Source organism: Marmota monax, unplaced genomic scaffold, assembly GCF_021218885.2.
Source record: "Marmota monax isolate L192 unplaced genomic scaffold, Marmota_monax_Labrador192_F-V1.1 WCK01_AAM20220418_F8-fsc00028, whole genome shotgun sequence".
NCBI lineage: Eukaryota > Metazoa > Chordata > Mammalia > Rodentia > Sciuridae > Marmota > Marmota monax.
The window spans coordinates 13,451,887-13,470,621 of NW_026694779.1; the positions used below are offsets into that span (position 1 = coordinate 13,451,887).

General features: G+C 48.3%; 1 protein-coding gene across 3 annotated transcripts in view; it reads left to right on the forward strand.

Annotated features, from left to right (window-relative positions):
- The window catches only part of Pdzrn3 (PDZ domain containing ring finger 3), a 211,842-nt gene that overhangs the window by 18,347 nt on the left and 174,760 nt on the right, over nt 1-18,735 (forward strand). For 2 of the 3 annotated variants that reach the window (XM_046425616.2, XM_046425617.2), the window contains exon 3: nt 4,057-4,164. In XM_046425616.2, the coding sequence (XP_046281572.1) occupies nt 4,057-4,164 (108 nt within the window). Of the gene's footprint in view, nt 1-4,056; nt 4,165-7,188; nt 18,569-18,735 lie in introns of those variants that run through there. The other variant, XM_058573018.1, reaches the window with a different exon arrangement.

The window sequence follows — 18,735 nt, forward strand, 5'->3', positions numbered from 1 at the left end:
TTGGAAGTGATGTGCTCATTAAAATGATGAACATTAGCTGTCGTAGACACAGCGTTAGTACTGAGGGTGCGTTAGAGGTAGGAAGGTGAGCAGGAGCAGAGGGCCTTCCCCTTGCCAAGCCCCAGGGACGTGCAGACAGGTTCTGTGTTCCCCTCTTATCTCTGTGGTACTCTTAAGAAACTGCAGAGTACCAGGTATGGTGTCATCCCAACAGCTCGGGAGGCTGAGGCAGGAGGATCATGAGTTCAAAGCCAGCCTCAGCAAAAGCGAGGCCCTAAGCAACTCAGTGAGACCCTGTCTCTAAATAAAACAGGAAATAGGTCTGGGGATGTGACTCAGTGGTCAAGTGCCCCTGAGCTCAATCCCCCTCCCCCCAAAAAAAGAAGAAGAAAAAAAGAAACCGTAGAATCATGCAGCTTGGCATATTCTTCTTTTGACTCTTTACAATTGGCTAAACTCCAGGCTGTGTGTCCTTGTGCAATCTGGTCTAGTCCTTGCAGCCAGGGATCAGCCCTCCAGAGCTTTGGGAGGCCAGGAAGCATACTGGGTCCGTGTGTCCAAGCAGGTGGCCCCAGGAAACCAGACATGGGTCTTGGATCCACATTCTTCAGGTTTCAGAAAGCTTGCAGGCCACCGAGCAGGGACTGCAGTCAACTCTTCCAAAATCACCTTTGCCACCCTTTGTCCTCCTTCCTTTGTGCGTCCATCGTTACCAGTTTTAAGAGACAATGTCAATAAACTGAGTCACTTCACTTGTTAGATGTGTAAGTCTTTTGCAGCTAAAAGAGCCCAGTGAGGAGGACCATTTTCTGCCTCGGCTCTAGCCACATCAGAGCGGTGTCTGCAGGTCGCAGAGGTCAGAGTGTCCAGGGTTAGCTGCTGTTGGGAAACCTGATGGGCTTACTGATGCCACCCAGCAGGGTGGCTGGTTTCTGAGCCTGGTCCAGTGACAAGCCCCTTCTCACCAAGAATACTTTTCTTCCTGTGCCTAACAAAGGGCATATTTCACATTCTTTTCTTTTTCCTATAAAAAGGTGACATAAGGATAAGCCAGTCCTGATTTCATAGATTGCCTGAATGTTCTCCACTTATGTACTCCACTTACGCAAGAACTCTGTGTCTATCCTCCAGGGGAGAGTTTGCCGTGGTGGTTTTAAGAGCTTGTCCTGATTCGCAGAAACGGCATACTGAACTCTAAATGTATTCCATGCTGGTGCCTGGAGAATCCGGCAGGCCATTGGGTGCCTAGTAAGGAGCCGAGATGAGCCATGATGCCCACGTGTGGCTGGGAACGGAAGCAGAGGGCAGTTCAGACACACAGGTGTCCCAAGCACTCCTGCTAGGGGTGCTAGTCCTAGACTCTCACAGCCCCACACCGTGGCAGCAGCCTGGGGGAATCCGACCCCTCGCACAAGCCTTGGGCAGGTGTTCTATGTCCAGTACCTGGGGTGTGAGCAGTCCCGTTCATCTTTCTTTTACCCAGGCCAGCAAAACAGATCCCCAGTCCTGTTAGTTCAACTTGATAAATAGCTCTGACTTAAATGTGTTAGGCAAGGAGCCAAACAAACTAAAAATAAAGGGATGGCCTTTGAAGAGAAAAATCTATCAAAAATGGACCTGATCAGGTTTTCTTCGATTCTGTGCCTTTTATATCTAGTCCTCACCAGCTCCCCTCCTCCCCCGCGGGCTTCGCGGAGCCTCGGTTCTGGTGCTTGGTTTTGCTTGCTCCTCTCTGATTTTGGTTGGATCTTTCTAGTCTCTCTTAGAATAATTGTGTGCAGCTTGGCATTTTGTAAGACAAACCAAAGCCAAATTTTCATTCCCCTGTCTGCTGTTCTTCTCCAGCCAAGAAATGTAAAGTGGTTCCATCAAAGGAAACAAAAGACTCCTTTTCATATGATGTATCCATATCAGCTTTTAGGGAACACAGCCATCTTCGTAAATCCTTGGTGGTCCCATGGGCTGTTCAGGTTCCTGTATCGGGATATTGCACACGCTGCAGTGTTGGAATTCTGAAGCCTTGTGTATTTTGAGTTTTCTCAGTCTGGCATGTTCAAGAGAATTATTCTAGCCTCAGTATAAAACCAAGCTATGCTGTTCTATAGTTGTGTGTCCTTGGATACGTAACTTGGCCTCTCTGAGTCTCGAGTTTTTCAACTGTGGAGTGGATGTACTGGTATTTACCGCCTGTGGTTATTGGGAAGACTTAATGACACCCATAGAGGGCTCACTGCATATCTGGTGCCTAGTGTTTCTCAGTAAATAGAAGTTGCTGTGCAGCTCTGTCTCACATTTAAGATGTGCATATAAGGCAACCCAGATGCATTGGGACCAGTGTAGTAGTTAGGCTGCCATGGGAGGGAGAGGCGGTAGATATTCAGATGGTAGAGGGTTAGCACTCGGGGCCGTGCAGAGCGCTGTGCAGCTTGAAGAATGCCTTCCAGGATAGCTGATCCAACACAGCACCCACAGTAATCCTGTGGCCCTTCTCTTGAAAGAATGTTGATGGAATCCAGATGGCAGTTAGAAATGTATCTTTGTCATGTGGGATGAATGTTGGGAAGAGCACTTAATGCTCATTTTAGGTTGCGATTTGGGTTTTTTCTGATGAATCATAACATTTGAGAGAGAGAGAGAGAAAACACATATACTTGTGTGCATGAGTTGCTGGGGGTTTGGGGGCACTGAGGAAGGTATTTTCCCAGCCTTGATTATTGCTGTTGGATTTGAAGGGTAGATTTAACCACATAATCATCTCTTCCCCTCTTTAGAATATAGTTTTTTTTCCCTGTTTAAAAAGGAAAATGTTGTATTTTCATCGTTATTTTTTGGACCATGGCATTTTTATGTATTTATATGCAGAGTTACTATTATAAAATCGATCTTCTTAGGCTGTTGTGAGAAGGAACGTGCGGTGATGAGAGACGCTGGAGTTTCTGCAGAGCATCCTGAGCTTGCTTTTCAAATGATCTCGTTTGGAAACGATACATGCTTCTACCATTTAATTGATAAATCCATCTGTTAATCACTAGAAATGTAATCCACACACTTGGAGGGAATTCATTGCCGTGCTGTTTGGAAGGGGGTTGGAGAACGAGTTGGGAGGGTTTTAAAAGCATGTTGGAGCCACTTGACTGTAAGCAGAAGGGGGATTCTGAGCGGTGAGGTGTCGTCTTTCCCAGAAGGCCCCAGTCCTGAGGTTTCACTCAAAGGTCTAAAGGGATTCGAGGAAGCTGCAGCTGAGAACCGCCCAGGATTTGGCAGCATGGTGGTGGAGTTCTCTGATGCACATCAGCATGAAGCCCAGATACCTGTCTTCTCAATTAGGTTATTAGCTCTCGACAAGCTCAGGGGTACTCGGTACTGGTGAGGATGTAGAAAAATAGTAATAACTTATGCCTCCTTTTAAATTACCACTCTCTGGAGGGCAGCTCAGCCATGTCACTCAACTGCACACATTCAACCAACAATTTTCATTGCCAGGTTTGTGTTAGCAACGATGTTTGGCACTAGATTTTAGAATCTAGGTTGGCACTCTCACTGTCGCTCCTAACAACTGGATCGCTCAGGATTCTGGGGCACCTTGCAGCTGCTTCAACGAGCAGAGTGGGGATGGGGCTGTGTGTGTAGCTCAACTCAATTCCGGTGCCACCAAAAAAAAAAAGAAAAATGGGGCAGACAAGGACGGGTGATTGATGGTGGAAGAGCTCCAAGATTCTAGAATTAAGTGAGAGAAGGGCATAAGAATTGAAATTGCATAATCCCAGTTGCATGCATGACAAACAAGTATTTAAGAAGGTGGTGCATTAAAATATTTTGGAAAACATGCATAAAATGAAGGAGACACTCCATGGGGAAGTAGGACTTTGGTTTGGAAGTGGCAGGATTTTTGCTGTGACTTGAGATGGCTCACCGTGGGTGTGGGCATATTTTAGTCTAAGACCAATTAGGGGAAACCAGCAGCTTTTACCCGATTGCCACTTTGATGAGCGAGGGGTGTGCGGTATTTTTTACCCCCCATCCTCACATTCATATCTTTGTTTTCTTAACCCAAAGGACAATCAAGATGGCTCATCCAGCGAGGGAATCTTTGTGTCCAGAATAGTGGAGAGCGGACCGGCGGCCAAGGAAGGAGGCCTGCAGATTCATGACAGGATTATCGAGGTAAGTGATGCTGGCCAGCGTCTTTGAACAGGCTGTACGTCCTTGCCTTCTGCATCTGGCTCGCAGCGCGATGCTTGGTCGGGGAGGGGAGGCCTCAGGCCGGACGGACGGCTGGGCAGGAGGTGTGCTTCTCCTGAGGGTCGTGCCGGAGCAGGGGCCACGTTGAGTGCTGTGGTGTGAAGTTGTTGCATATAGAGAAGCAGATGGTGAGTGTGTGTTCACGGCCCGCTCCTTCCCTGCGCACCTGCATCTGATTCGGATGCTCAGTTTGGGCTCTGTGCAGAACTGTCGGAGAACTGGATGTTGGGACCGGATAGGCGGTCCCCGCTGCACCCACCCTTGTGGCCGTGCGCAGATTGGTCACTGGGATGTGATGATGTCGGCTCTGGAGCTGGAGCCCACAGGGTACTGTGGCTTTTGTACCCTCGTTGCTGTCCTCTTTGCTGTTTGCCTGTTGTCACTGGTCACCCAGGGGTGAGCGGTAAGGGTAGGGTCCCCTCACATCCTCGCCAGATTTCCCTTCATTTGCACTTCAGACTTTGGCACACAGGCTTGGGTCTGCGCTGGGGAAGGTGGCTCTCTGGGCCCTCCCATGCCATCCTTCGGAATAGACGTGGGCAGTGTCCCAGGGTGCTCTGGGTTGCTGAAGGAAGAACATCCCTCGTTTTATTGTTTGGGCTCCATTTGCAAAACTTGATGTACGTGGCTACATTTTTTTTTGCTGTTTGTTGTTGTTGTTTGGCTTCATTTTGATTTCTCTTTTAATGGGTACACCCACGGCTAAATATGTTGGGCCTTCTATTAGGGAGAAAGCAAATAAGAGTGTCCAAGATGATACCCTGGATCCCACAAGAAACTCGCCCACGGGCCGTGGTCATGATACAGTGCATCAAACAGGAAACCAGGAGAACAGCCCCGAGACGGTGGGCGTCTGTTGTTCCAGACACATTTGTGGAGTGTCTGCATTTCCTCAGTGCTTTTGTGGCTCCTTCCAAAATGTGGGGTTGGACCGAGTGGGAGCTTGACCATGAGCTAAGCCATAAGTGGGATTGCGTCACCCTGGCGTGTGGCCATGAGCTTCTCTGGGGAAAGGAACTTCCAGAAGACGGAACACTCTGGACCCGTTCTGCCAAGTGCAGTGCAGGGAGTGGAGGTGATTCATACCTTCAGCACAACACAGGGAAAGGACCTGGATGATGGAGGCTCAAGGGTCTCTTCTGCCAGCGGGAGGCTGCAGGCTGTCCCTTAGGAATTCAAAGGGTACTTGATTTTGTGTTGAGGACAGTGTGAATATTGTTGCATGCCCTTTGACTGTCACTGAAGTCCTTAAACTTAGAACTGTTCTTGCCTCGAGTTTGAGGGTTACTCTTTGTCCTTCCCAGGTCAGGGGAATGGATTTTCCCTAACAGGAATTTGCTTGGGCAAGAGCCCATTTCTAAAGAGCTCAGATGCATCAAATGACTCTTTCGGAGAGCGAACGCATTTTCTGAGACTCTGGTTCAGAAAGATAAGTGCAACCTCCGTTGCCAAGGGTCTGCTGGAACAGCCGGTCTCTCTGAGTAATGGAATGTCATTGCTCTTGTGTTTTGCAAATGAGAAAACTACAGCTGGGCAGGATTTTCTCTTGGCAAAGGGATGATCTGTATTTGAAATGTTCAGTACGGTTTCTGGTAAGTCACACTCTCCTCTTGGACGGTATGTAAAATATTAATCATGTTCCAGTGTTGAGATGGGAAGGGGGGTGCTCACAATAGAGAGACGATCTCTGCGTAATTGCAATTGACACACCGTGCCCTTCCCAGGCAAGTTCTAATCTCTTTTGACATGATACAGTGATTCCCATGACTGAAAATATGTTCTTTGGTTCACCTCATCTGTGTCTGAGTGTATTGCCAGGGGCCATGAATTCGATTATTTTACGTGTGTGTTGGTATGTGTGTGTAGTGGGTGTGGGAAGTGTGGGTGAGTGGGTGGGGGGGCTCAGCACTGGCAAGAGTCGGAGGTGCTCTTCTTTTCTACCACATACTTCAGGGGAGCCGCCAGATCTCCACCGTGAGAATGTGAATTCTTGCAAGATCCTGCTTATATTAACTCCAGAGAGGCAGATGGGTGTCGTCCTGTGCTCTGACGGGGCTCTGTCTCCTGAACAGAACACGGGGCCTCAGCCACATCAAAGCCAGTCCCACCACCCACCCCCCACCCCAGTTTTTGTAGAACAAATATTTTAAAATGCCACTAAAGCCATTATGAAAAAACATTCACAAATAACACACACACACACACACACACACACACACACACAGAATTGTAAAAATGTCGACTGCCAAGTAGTAGAAAAATAAAAGGAGATGCCACACTGACCCACTATCAGAAGCCAACACTGGGCACCATGGCTTGGGAAGACGGGACCCTGACAGCCGCTGTGTCTCTGTGTGGGGACAAGGAGGGGTGCCAGCTGCAGGGTGCGGGAGGGCGGTGCTAGCAGCTTGGGCGCCCCGAGTGGCCACCCAGGTCACAGGTTTCCGCAGTGGTGAACTGGTCACGGTGGAGTTCTGGCCCAACCAAGTACAGTCTTCCTTTGATTTATAGGGAAACCACATTTCTAGAACTAACTCTCTCTCTCTCTCTCTCTCTCTCTGTATCTATGATAAAATATACATAATATGCAGTTGGCTGTTCTAACCATTTTTTTTTTAAAGAGAGAGAGAGAGAATTTCAATATTTATTTTTCAGTTTTTGGTGGACACAACATCTTTGTTTGTATGTGGTGCTGAGGATCGAACCCGGGCCGCACGCATGCCAGGCGAGCGCGCTACCACTTGAGCCACATCCCCAGCCCCAATATTCTAACCATTTTTAACTGACAGTTCCTTGGCATTAAGTTCTTTCAGATGTGGTGTAACCAACGTTACCATCCACGTCCAGAGCACTTCCATCTTCCCCAGTTGAAACAATGCACCCAGGAAGTATTAACTTGGCCCCCCCCACACCCCCCCCCCTGCCAGCTCCTGGCGACCTGTCCCCATCAATTTGATGGGTACCTGGAACCGGGCAACATTGGCAGTTTTGGGTCTGGCTCATTTCACTGTGCGGTGTCCTCCAAGTTCCTCTGTGGTGTGTGTGTGTCTCAGGCTTTCCTTTTCTTTAAGGCTGAGTAATGTTCCCGTGTCTGGATATATATTGCTTATCAGTTCGTTCATGGATGGGCACTTGGGTTGATTCCACTTTTGACTGTTGTGGGAAAATTGGCTTTGAACATGAGCGTACGATCTCTGTGTATTTAAACTGGGGAAAAGCCCTTTATGCTGTTGTGTGAGACAGACCCTGAGCCGGGTCTGTCTCCCGGGATTTGAAATCTGTGCTGAACACGGAGCCATTCCTTATAGCAGGGGTCTGTGTGCATGTGAGGACTTCTGTCACCTCTGGTACATGGCACCACCCATCACTGTGATGCTGGAAAGCCCCTCTCCCCCAGATTTTCAAAGCTTCCACTGACAGGGCTGCGAGGAGAACCAGGGGTACACATTTGTCTAGCTCCAAACCTCAAGGCAGCAGCTGGGACAGAGCTGTCCCCTTCCTGTCTTCTGAGACTGCATGATGGCCGACTACTGGGCCCCTGCCTGGGAGGGAGCCCTGAGCTGGCCTGTGCTAGATCTGGGGAAGGGCGTGTCAGGCCCCTTTGGATCAAGTGCCCTCTAGGCCACATGGCGCAGGGAGCCTGAGCTGGCCACTGGCACTTCGTGTCCCATCTGCCCTGGTCCTGTGGGCAGACTCTCGTCCTGCCTCAGAGCTGGCTCTTGACAAACGGCAAGTTCCCACCTACTGTCTGCTTTGGGGCTCTGTTCTGGGTCTTCTCTGTCCCCCCATACCTCTTAGCTGCCCCTGGTCTTTTTCACAGCTTCTGACCCTGCTTCAGATTGCAGGTACTCAGTGGCTATTTGGAAACTTAGTTTCTCTACAGTATCTTTTATTTGTTTATTTTACTTTTTTGCAATACTGAAGATTGAACCCAGGGGTGGTCGGAGGCTGGCCTTGAGCTTGGCCATCCTCCTGCTTCTGCCTCTGGCGTCCCTGGGATGACAGGTGTTCGCCCCGGTATCTGGCTCCACAATGTCCTTTAGACCCCATGGGAAATGGTAACTGCCCCAGTGGTTTTTCGGCTTCTGAGCCTGCTTTCTGAACTATCTGTTAAAGATCTCAGTGCCCTGCAGAGTACTTAAAGGAGTGGGCTTCTATTCTTTCAAGAAGTTTGAGACCTTTGCTTTGGAGGAATCGTCCCAGTGCCCAACGCATGGCTATTCCATCCAAGCAGATTTCCTCACCAGCGTGACGCCTTTCCCTGGGGCACGGCTGTCCACTCTAGCCAGTCATGTTCCACTGTTAGTACTACCCTGGGAAATCCCTTGGGGAGGTGGCACGTGGGGAACATGGCATCTCACAGCCAGTCCAGCCGGCTGGTCCAGCACTTGCTCAGTGGCTGCCTCCGCAGTTGACTTCCACGGGGAGCTGTGAGTGTCGTGACCACCTCACTTGGCAACACCCTAGGAAAGCCAAGACTTTCCAAGAGACCAGAAACCTCACCTGGAGGCACATGATGCTCGCTGTGTGGCTCTCGGCTCTCTCTCCACACAGTCTTCGCTGGTGTGGCCTGCCCGGAAGTCCACGCCCTTGCGCTCCCTCTCTGTTGGGATTCTTAAGGATGCAGAGCTGCCATCCACAACTGCATTTTCTGCTGTTCTTCAGGCTGTTGTGAGGGGGAGAAGGGAGCTGTCCCTGTTTTGGGCTCCTTGCCCTTGGTGTTAAATGACGCCCGTTAGCAGATGTATTGTTCTGCTTCGAGGCCGAGAACTGGATTCTCTGGGTGCAATGAAAGTGAGATGTAAGCCCCCAGGCCCCCGCTTCCCCAGTTCCCAGTAACTGTTCCCCTACCAGCTTCTGTAAATGCACATTCATCTCCAAAGCACTGTGATTCACAAACCCAAGGATCTGGTCACCAAAGCCCTGGCACCTCCGAGGCTGGGCTATCAACAGTCATTCTCTTCTGCATGCTCTTTGTTGAGCTGGTCTTGAGCTCCTCTGTCATTGCTAACAAGGTCCCCTGCCCAGGAGAAAGGATTACTGTCTCCTCCCTCCCAGAGCCAGGCTCCCTTTAGCAGACTGAGCCCCCTGCAGCCCTCCGCTTGTTATTGTTAGGTGGGAGGGTAATGTCCTGAGCCCAGGTCTGCTGCAGAGTGGCATGTGAGGGAACCCGGCGGGCCTTTTATTTAAAGATGGAAGGGCCATGCTTTTTCCTTTAATTTTATTTTGACATAACTTCCCACAGGCATGGATGCTGGTCCACTCTTGACCCAGATATTAGCATCTACTCTGTTTATCCTTCTCTATCTACTCCCCCTCCATTTTTTTTTTTTTTTTTTTAAGAAACAGAGCGTTATCCTGCATAAGCACAGGATAGTTATCTAAGCCAGGAAATTAACAGTGCTTAATTAGCACTGTTACCTAATCTACAGAATATATTCATAATTCACCAGTAGTCCCCATAATGTCCTTTAGGGCAAAAGAAAATCCACTGTCGTGACTTTTATTCATCTTTCATGTTTCTTTGGTCTTTTCCTTAGAACGATTCTCAGTTTCATCTTCTGTACCTCTGATTATTTTATTTACTCAGCAGTGCTGGGGATTGAACCCAGGGTGCTTTACCCCTGAGCTCCGCCTCAGCCCATGCTGTCCTTTATGTTGAGTCAGGGTCTCACCAAGTTGCCCAGGTTGGCCTTGAACTTGGGGTCCTCCTGCCCCAGCCTCCCTAAGCAGCTGGGTTCACAGGCCTGTGTCACGGTGCCTCTGGTGTTTTTAGACTGCAGCCAGATCTTTTGGAGAATGTCCCTGTGATTGAGTTTGTCAGAGGTTTTTTTCCTGCCCCTGTTCTGCAGTAAGCCTATGTTCCAGGGAGCTGCAGCTCACGGCCCAGGCACTGGTGCAGAAGTGTCTGGGCGTCTGTCTTTTATGAGATGCTGCGTCCAGAGCCTCTCTCCAGCAGAGCACCTCCCATCCCTGCCCGCTGGAGTTTCCATGGCGTCCACACAGGGTGCTTCAGCAGGAGCGCTGACCGCAGAGAAGTCTCACATGTACCCTTGTGACCGTTCCTTCACACGAGTTCATTAAGAAAGCATTTTAAAATCGAGAATACCTCAGAAGTGATTTGTGTCTCGTTGAGTTTCTTGAGTGGTGCTTTAAGACAGAGCCAGGTGCCTTTTATCACATTTGGAAGGTGTGTTTGGGGTGGCCTGATGTCACTGATGCTGTGAAGTGCGGGTCAAGTCAGTTTTCGTGGGAGAGGGCTGGGGGGCCTTGCGCACGGTGCATTCTAGATGAGGATGCTGTGAGGGGAGAGGGCAGGGAGTGCTGGCAGTCAGAATTGGGGCTGGGAATTGCAGAGGGGAAGGCTCAAGGGCAGAGGAGCCGCCAAAAGCTCTGATTGGCAGTGATGCCACTTTCCCTGGGCGCTCAGAGCATGTGCCCCAGGCTGGGTAGCTGCAGCCCTAGGATGGCCTCTAATGAGGGTTAAACGTCCTCTCTCAGCCACAGAGCAGGCGGCTGGTGTGGTTTAGTGCCAGGCCGAGGGCAGCCCTCTCCGTGGAGACCTCCAACTTCTTCTGGCTTGTGTCTTCCTGGCAGTACGTGGAACAGCGTGGAGTCTGGGTCCCACCTGCACCCCGCTGCCTGCTGCCACTCTGGATTCTCTTCATTTCTTTCACTGCCTCTGCTGGTGCTGATGGGTATTTGACAGCTCGAAGGAATCAGGAGGACCAAACCCCTCAGGGAGTTTCCTTTTGTGACCGCACCTCTGCCCTCCAAAGGAAAAATTCCAGTCAATTTTTTAAATAAGCTAAATATTTTCATTTTTTTAATTTTAATATTTGGCAGAATGCTGGTATGGGAAAAATTGATGGTATTGATTGTTAATCAGAAGATAGTGTTTTTGCTCTTTTATTTTTAATTTTATAATTTTTTTGGGGGGGGGTACCAGGGATTGAACTCTGGGGCACTCTACCCGTGAGCCACATCCCTAGCCCTATTTTGTCTTTTATTTAGAGACAGGGTCTCACTGAGTTGCTTTGGGCCTCACTTTTGCTGAGGCTGGCTTTGAACTTGTAATCCTCCTGTCTCATAGAACAATCTTTGCTACGAAATGTGTTTTCAGACATGTTGATGTGAGAACTCATTAGCCAGGTACATGGAACCTGTGTGTCCCCAAAATGATTAGGCATTGATTTAAAAATACAAAGAAATGAATTATTTAGAGCTATCCCTTGTCATAACTTGTTGCAAAATCTTCACGATTCCCGAGTTCTTAGGATAATAGTGGAAAAAACAACCAAGAGCAAGTGCACACCACGTTTGGGATGTGCATTGACTTCTCCCTCCAGCCAAAGGAGATGACTGACACCAGGTTAATTCGCTGGGCACTTGGCGTCTCCAGTGGTTAAGCCGCCTGGACTCTGGAATAGACGGCTTTAAAAACCTGCGTCTGACGTTGCTGGCTCCGTGACCTTGGGAAAGCTTCTCCTCTGAGCGTTGCTTTCTTCTGCAAACCTGGGCCGTATTGTCTGTCCCACAGAGTTGCCATCATGAAATGTTGCAAGCCTCTGGATACTGTAAATTTGGGCCCAGAAAAATTGCCCACAGGGGAGGAGCTGTGTCCCTTGTTCCTGCAGGTCTCTGGGGGCGGGGTCCTGGAGGTCTTCCAGGGAGCCCTCACTTAGATTCTCACGTGGTGGCGTGGTTCCATAAAACTGCAATTACAGTTGCGAACAGACCATTTTAATTTGTTTTGAGGCTTCTTTTTGAAATTAGTGACCCTTTGAATCTGGACCGGGTGAGGGCTGCCGCTTCCTGAGGCCATATAAATCATGATAATTGATCAATCAGGAGTAATTCTGAATTTACGTCCTGGTGTGAACAGCATGGTAATTGATCGCATGTGTGCTGACTTAAGCCTTCTAAAAATAAAGCCCAACAAGTGTGTGTTCAATATCAGCTATTTTTAAAGTGCCAGAACAGATTAGGGTTCCCCTTGTCACATGGACTCCAAAGAATATTGAGATGTTCTTCACATTGTGAAGAACTGGTGTTCCTTGAAGAAAGTCATTCCTTAAGGTTGCGAGTTTCATTGAATTTCCTTTTAGGGTAACACTTTCATACGTTTGCAATGATGTAATTACAGCAACGTAGAAAAATTGAAAACTACGATAAAGAGGCAAATAGAAGCATTTCTACTGAGCATTATCTTGACAAAAAATTATCAGTTAGATCATTTAGCAATGGACACAGCGGCCTCCATGTTGGAGTACGGTGGGGCATGGAAACTGCATGTGGAACACATAATATTCCCATTACTTCTTTGAAACTTTAGCTTAAATGACTTGGGAGTACCTCAGGATTAAGCAAGATTTTGTTGCAGGATTATTATTAGATTTCTGATGCTTTGTGTCATTCTTCGAAATATCTGAGTCCTATATGCTTATAAGATGATATAAACATAACATAGGCACTGGGACTAGAATCTGAGGTTCAAAGAAATGCAGAAGGGAAGAAATGGAGCAAAGAATTTTTTTCCTTATTTTTATTGAAATCTTGAAATTTCTTAATATTCTCAGTGGCGCAACATCTTAACTTTTGGTTGTTGTATAAAGATAAGTTGGAGAACTAGAATAAAAAGTCTTGCTTTTTCCTTTCTTTTTTTTTGGGGGGGTGGTACTGGGGATTGAACCCAGGGGCATTTAATCACTGAGCCACACCCCCAGCCTTTTTGATGTTCTTGAGACAGAATCTTGCTAAGTTGCTGACTTTGAACTTGCGATCCTCCTGCCTCAGCCTCCTGAGCTGCTAAGATGACAGGCTTGCGCTACTGTGTCTGGCTTCCCCTTCCTTTTCAAGGACTAATGATAATGGTAACAACGTTGTATAGGTTACAGTGTCTCCACTCAAATGCCCTACCCCGAGTCTTGGTGCCTGGAGGACCTGTCCCCTTTGTGTTAAATTGTAGAGAGATCTGATCGCAGAGAGCAAGGATGCTGGATTCTGAGCTTGACGAAGCTACATTCAGAGAAACCTCATCTTGACCTTCATATCCACATCAGTCCTGCTGCTCCTTAGTATTCATTGGCCAGTCTTAACGGACTGTGTTTTGACAAAAATGATTTCTCCAATTACTTTGAGTTAAAGGGCTTGTCCCGATGCACATGTATGAAGGGATCTGCATAGAATCTGGAGGGACTTGTGTGCCTGGGCATGTAAGCACTATTTTGACAGAAGGTCAGCTTGTGCCATTTTACCTTTGTTATGTATGAGACTCAGACAAATTACTGGAGCCCCAGACAAATTGTATTAAGTTTTAAGCTGCTTTGAACATGGTCTACTATTTATAAGAAATGGAAGAGTCTTTGGGGCAGGTAGTACAACCTAAGGAGGCCGCAAGGGAGTCTTCTTTTTTTGACATCGAGGTTTAGTTACCTGGGATGCACATCCTAGGTAAGCTCAGGTTCATTTGCCTGGTACATGAAGCCACTCAAGTGAGATGCAGAAGGTCTCCTCCATTGGATTATGAGCTTAGCACAATATACAGGGAATTACCCTGATGGAGAGAGAAGAGGATGGAAGGAGGTTGTCTTTGGTTACACAATTACAATTTTAAGGCATTCAATTATTTGAGCTGTTTGTGACCTTTATTATAAAAGGATCCCAGATCTCAGAGAGCTTTTAGAACTTGGCAGAGATTCAACAGGAGAGAGACATCAGGTGTGCCTCCTTTCATTCTGAATTGTCTCTTTCCAGGCTTGATGAGCGTAATGCATGTAAGAAATACAAGCCAGAAGTATATGAAAATACCGTCACACGGTCTCCTGAGAGAACCGACCATTATACTGCCAAAGATTGCACAGGAGGGTCGCTCATGCAGCTCAGCCATAGAGAGTACTTGCCTAGCTGGTGGGAGGCCCTGGGCTTGATCCCAAGCACAGGGGGGGAAAATTATGCAAGAGAGAAAATTAGTCCTTCTGTGTCATGGGGCAAGGGGACAAAAAACAACCCTTTCATCCAGGGAGTATTCCCAGATTGAGAGGTAGCCAGTCAAGCTAGCTAGCATTTCCTATGGAACAGTAATCCTTCATCACCTGGTCATTTTTTGCCATACATGCACCACCTGTTTAGCTAAACACTTAACGTTTTCCTTTAAGCAGTGTTAACTTAAATTTATTTTAAAGGGTTAGTGGAAATGGAATTTGTCAGTGTAGGTGGGAAGCCATTTGCACCTGCTGTTAATAGAGGATAATAGTAAAAATAGTTACAAGGAAAACAGTAGATTTCTTTTTTTTTTTAAGAGAGAGAGAGAGAATTTTTTTTTAATATTTATTTTTTTAGCTTTTCGGTGGACACAACATCTTTGTTTGTATGTGGTGCTGAGGATCGAACCCGGGCCGCACGCATGACAGGTGAGCGTGCTACCGCTTGAGTCACATCCCCAGCCCAAAACAGTAGATTTCAATTCGATGCTTTGCTTGCCGAGAACTGTGATCCTTGAGCTCTGCTTTCTATTAAGAGCAGAAATTATTCCGAGGTGTTTAGAAGTTGGGATGGTGACTGGGAGTAGCCCAGGGCAGCGTTTGGGATGAGGGTCCAATTCTGTTTTCCATCTGAGAAAAGGTTTGAGTGTGTTCCACTGTGGAAAGCCATGGCAATGTCCATTGGGGTTGCGTTTTCTGCAGGTGTGTTACACTTAAACTTCAATTCTTAAAAATGGTGCTGTGAGCACTTAGCCTCACATGGAATCCGTTCAGCAGATATAGCCAGCTGGTTTGACGGACAGTGAAATGACCTGCTCATCATGGCTCCCAAGGGTCCTCACAGCCCAGCCCAGCCCAGCCCAGAGCCACCTGAAGTGACGTCCCTGGGAGACACCTAGAGTAATGCAAGTGCTCCCAAAAAGATGCTCCCCAACTCCAGCCTGGTTGTCACTCCATGCTCTGGTCTGAGCTAAATGGTTTGCTTGGTGTAGGAACCAGGAACATTTGGAAATAGGAATCCACTGCAGAGAGAAAGAATCCCATCACTGTCCAAGGATTTCAGAGGCCAGAAGCTAAATGTCAGTGTCAAGGCCAGAAATGGGGAAATTCCTCTTTCATCAACAAAGTTTTGTTTTTTGTTTTGTTTTGTTTTTAATGGCTTTTGGGAAAACTAGACCATCTGTCTGCGTTCCTATTGTAGGTATGGACCACGTACATTCTCTAGTGGACACAGCCCAAAGCCAGGACAGGCTTCTCAGGCTAGACTGCTCCCCAACAGAGCGTTTTGCAGACTTTGGGGTGTTGACCGACAGCAGGAAATATGTTTTTTACGTGACCCAGTGTGGCACTCACAGATGGGTCTTTTGTACGTGTATAAAAATGGGAAAAAGTTTCATGAGAGATTTATCCTTACTCCTTTCAGTGCAATCTGATAGTGCTCTTTTATCCTGTTTCTTTTAACGTTCTTGGCCACCTACTAAGTTGACTGCAGTGGCCCACGGTTTGAAAACGTTCTGCTTTGGAACCCAGAGCTACAGTCCAGGGCGCCAGCCCATGCCTTTTTCTGATGCTGTACCCTGGAGTCTGTCCCATCTGCTTATAGCAACTTGGAGTCTCAGCCCGTTGCCAAGAGAATGCCGTTAGATTGGATATTAGGATCTATGACTGTGTTTGCCAAAAACAAGCTCCCCTACCTGTCAGCCTTGGACTCGCGCACTTCCTGCCTAAGGCCAAGTTCGTGGGTACTCCGTGCCTCCAATGGATGATGGTGTCGGACATTGGGCAGTGGCATCATAGCGTCCTTACCACAGAGGGACCCATGCCCAGCCTTGGGAAGCCCAGGTGGTTTGAGTGTGGAGGTTTTGGGGTGTTTTTTTTTTGGGGGGGGGGAGAGGAGAACCAGGGATTGAACTCCAGGACACTCGACCACTAAGCCACATCCGCAGCCCTGTTTTGTATTTTATTTAGAGACAGTGTCTCACTGAGTTAGTTAGCACCTCACTTTTGCTGAGGCTGCCTTTGAACTCGTGATCCTCCTGCCTCAGATTCCTGAGCCTCTGGGATTACAGGAGTGTGCCCCTGCGCCTGGTGCATGTGGATCTTTGGCGTGCAACGTAGCATCCACCCTCCTTGAGGAGATCTGGACCAGCCTGAGGTTTGATGTGGGTGCTTTCCGTGGCACATGCTGTGAGCGTGTTCCAGGTGCTGTCCAGAAGTTTGCGAGTTACACACAGACCTCTGAGTCCACCATCAGTTGGACTCTCCAGTGAGGTCACTCACAAGTATGCAGTTTGGTAGGGAAGGACCAAAGCAGAGCCTGCCTGGGTGTGTATTGCAGGCAGCAGGACGCAGCAGCTGAGCTCGGTGCATCCCCAGTCCCCCCAGCCTAGCAACGTGCCTGGTGCAGAGTCCCATTGGTAGAGTCGCTGCCTGACCCCAGAATAGATTTCTAAGTCACATGATCAACTTCTGAGGGTAAAACAGCAGGCAGGCTAACATTAGAAGCTTTCAAGGCAAGTGACACTGTGTCATGAGGTCTGGGGGACATCCGATACATTGACAACACCTCCCGCAGACAGGTGGAATCTGCCAACTGTCCGTACAGGAATAGCAGCAGGTTAAAATAGCTTTCTTGCCAGCGCCAGGAGGAATTCAGGAACAGAGAGTGCCTTTATTTGGAAACACGGGAGAGAACGGCCTTGCCAGAGAAAGCCCTGATTTTGCTTTAAAAATAAAAAAGATAAATGGCATCGCAAGAAAATCAGAAGTTCATTTTCGGGGACTTATAAACTAAATTTTTACAAGAAAGCCTGCCGCATTTATGAATTCCAGTCTTTATCTTTTAAGCAAACATTTTTCTTAGTCCTGTCCAGCCATAGGTTTTGGGAAATTGTGTTATTTCTGGTTCACTTGCTCGTTGAGAGACGAGAGTGTGGGTTTCCTTTGGCACTTGGGCTTGGTGCCCACAGAGCTGGGAGCTTTGCCACCATATTTGGAAAATATTTAACGTTGGCCACCTTGGTCTCCTTCTTCCTCACTGACCTTTGTCTTGCCTGTGTAAGGACAGTTGTAAGGACATAGACTCAGTCCTGGAGGGCGCCAGTGCCCATCTCTGTGGCAGCACCCGGATTTCTTCCATGGACATTCAGCCAGTCTTGTCGCGATGGGATTTTCGTACATGTTCCAGGAAATGATTCCTTTGCCACCGTCGCTTCATTAAACCGAGTTCTCAGGGAAGCCATAAACCACACGGAACATTCAGAGGGCTCCTGTAGGGGGAAATACAAAGAATAGAGTTAATCAAAGGCCTCAGGAAGGGTCTTTGGGGCCTTCTGTTCCTAGACGGCACCCGGAGAGACTGGATGATGGAGATCATGGCCAAGGCCTGCTGTGTGTCTGCCAAGGGGTTGGAGATACGTGTCCTCCGCTGAGAGTGGATGGAGGTCCCCATGGAGAGGACGGTGAGCTGAGCACAATGTAAATCTTCATATAACCGAAAGACCCAAGAGAAGGACTTCAGTAGAAATTTCCCGACATGTTTTCTAATAGCCTTGGCTGATGGAAACTTTAAAACCAGAATCCCTAAGCTCAGGATGGTTGGCCTCACGGAGCTTCATTTTCTTCCCAAACTCTCCGTGGAGTCCTGGAGGGGCCCCTCCTGTGGGATTCTGTGTGGGCAGCTCACAGCTAGAGGGCTCCCTGGACTTGCATGAAAATGGCTTATTTTGAAGGGTGATAAAAAGGATTTTTCAGAAGGCAAACGATAAATAAATACAGTGCTGGTTTCTCTATCTCTTGGGGTATGGGCCGTGAGTGACCCTTTAGTCACTAAGGTTGCAGGGAGAGGTAAGCGCTCTACAGCGTCAGCGGCTCTTGTTAACACTTGCGGGGATTTTGAGGGCATTTGATATAGCATTTTTGCTTAGGTCCTAACAGGGATGAGCATATCCATGACAGAACACAGTTCTTCCTCCCTCCCTCCATCCCTGAAGTTTGGCAGTGATCATGGAAGACGCTGCTGGCACAAGGCTGCCAGGCTCCACTCGTGAAGAGTTCAGAAGCAAAACCAGAGCATTACAAGTGGACACTTCCCCCACCTCCCCCCACCATGCACCTCACCAGACAGCCGGAATGCCCTGGCCTTATCAAAGGAATAAAAGGGCAGTGGGCTGGACGCGAAAGCGCAGGCTGATTGTTGGTGGTTTCCCGTTGGCGACCACCTGCGCAGCAGAGCCCCAGCTTGAGATCTCTGGGAGTTTTAAGGGAACTGGACTGGCATCGTGGCCTAGAGGACTGGAGGGGTGGTGCCCGTGTTGCTAACCGTCTCTGGTTTCTGGAGATTGGTGAGTGACTGTTCTGTGACCACAGGTAGCCTGTGTGCTCAGTAAGCTGGTCATGGGTTCCCACGACTGGAGCCCAATGTGGGTTCCTTCACTCTGTCCTTGGTAAACAAGAGGCTGTCTGTCATGCACGGTTCCTTGGGGCTCATACTCCTGCCATGACCTAGTAG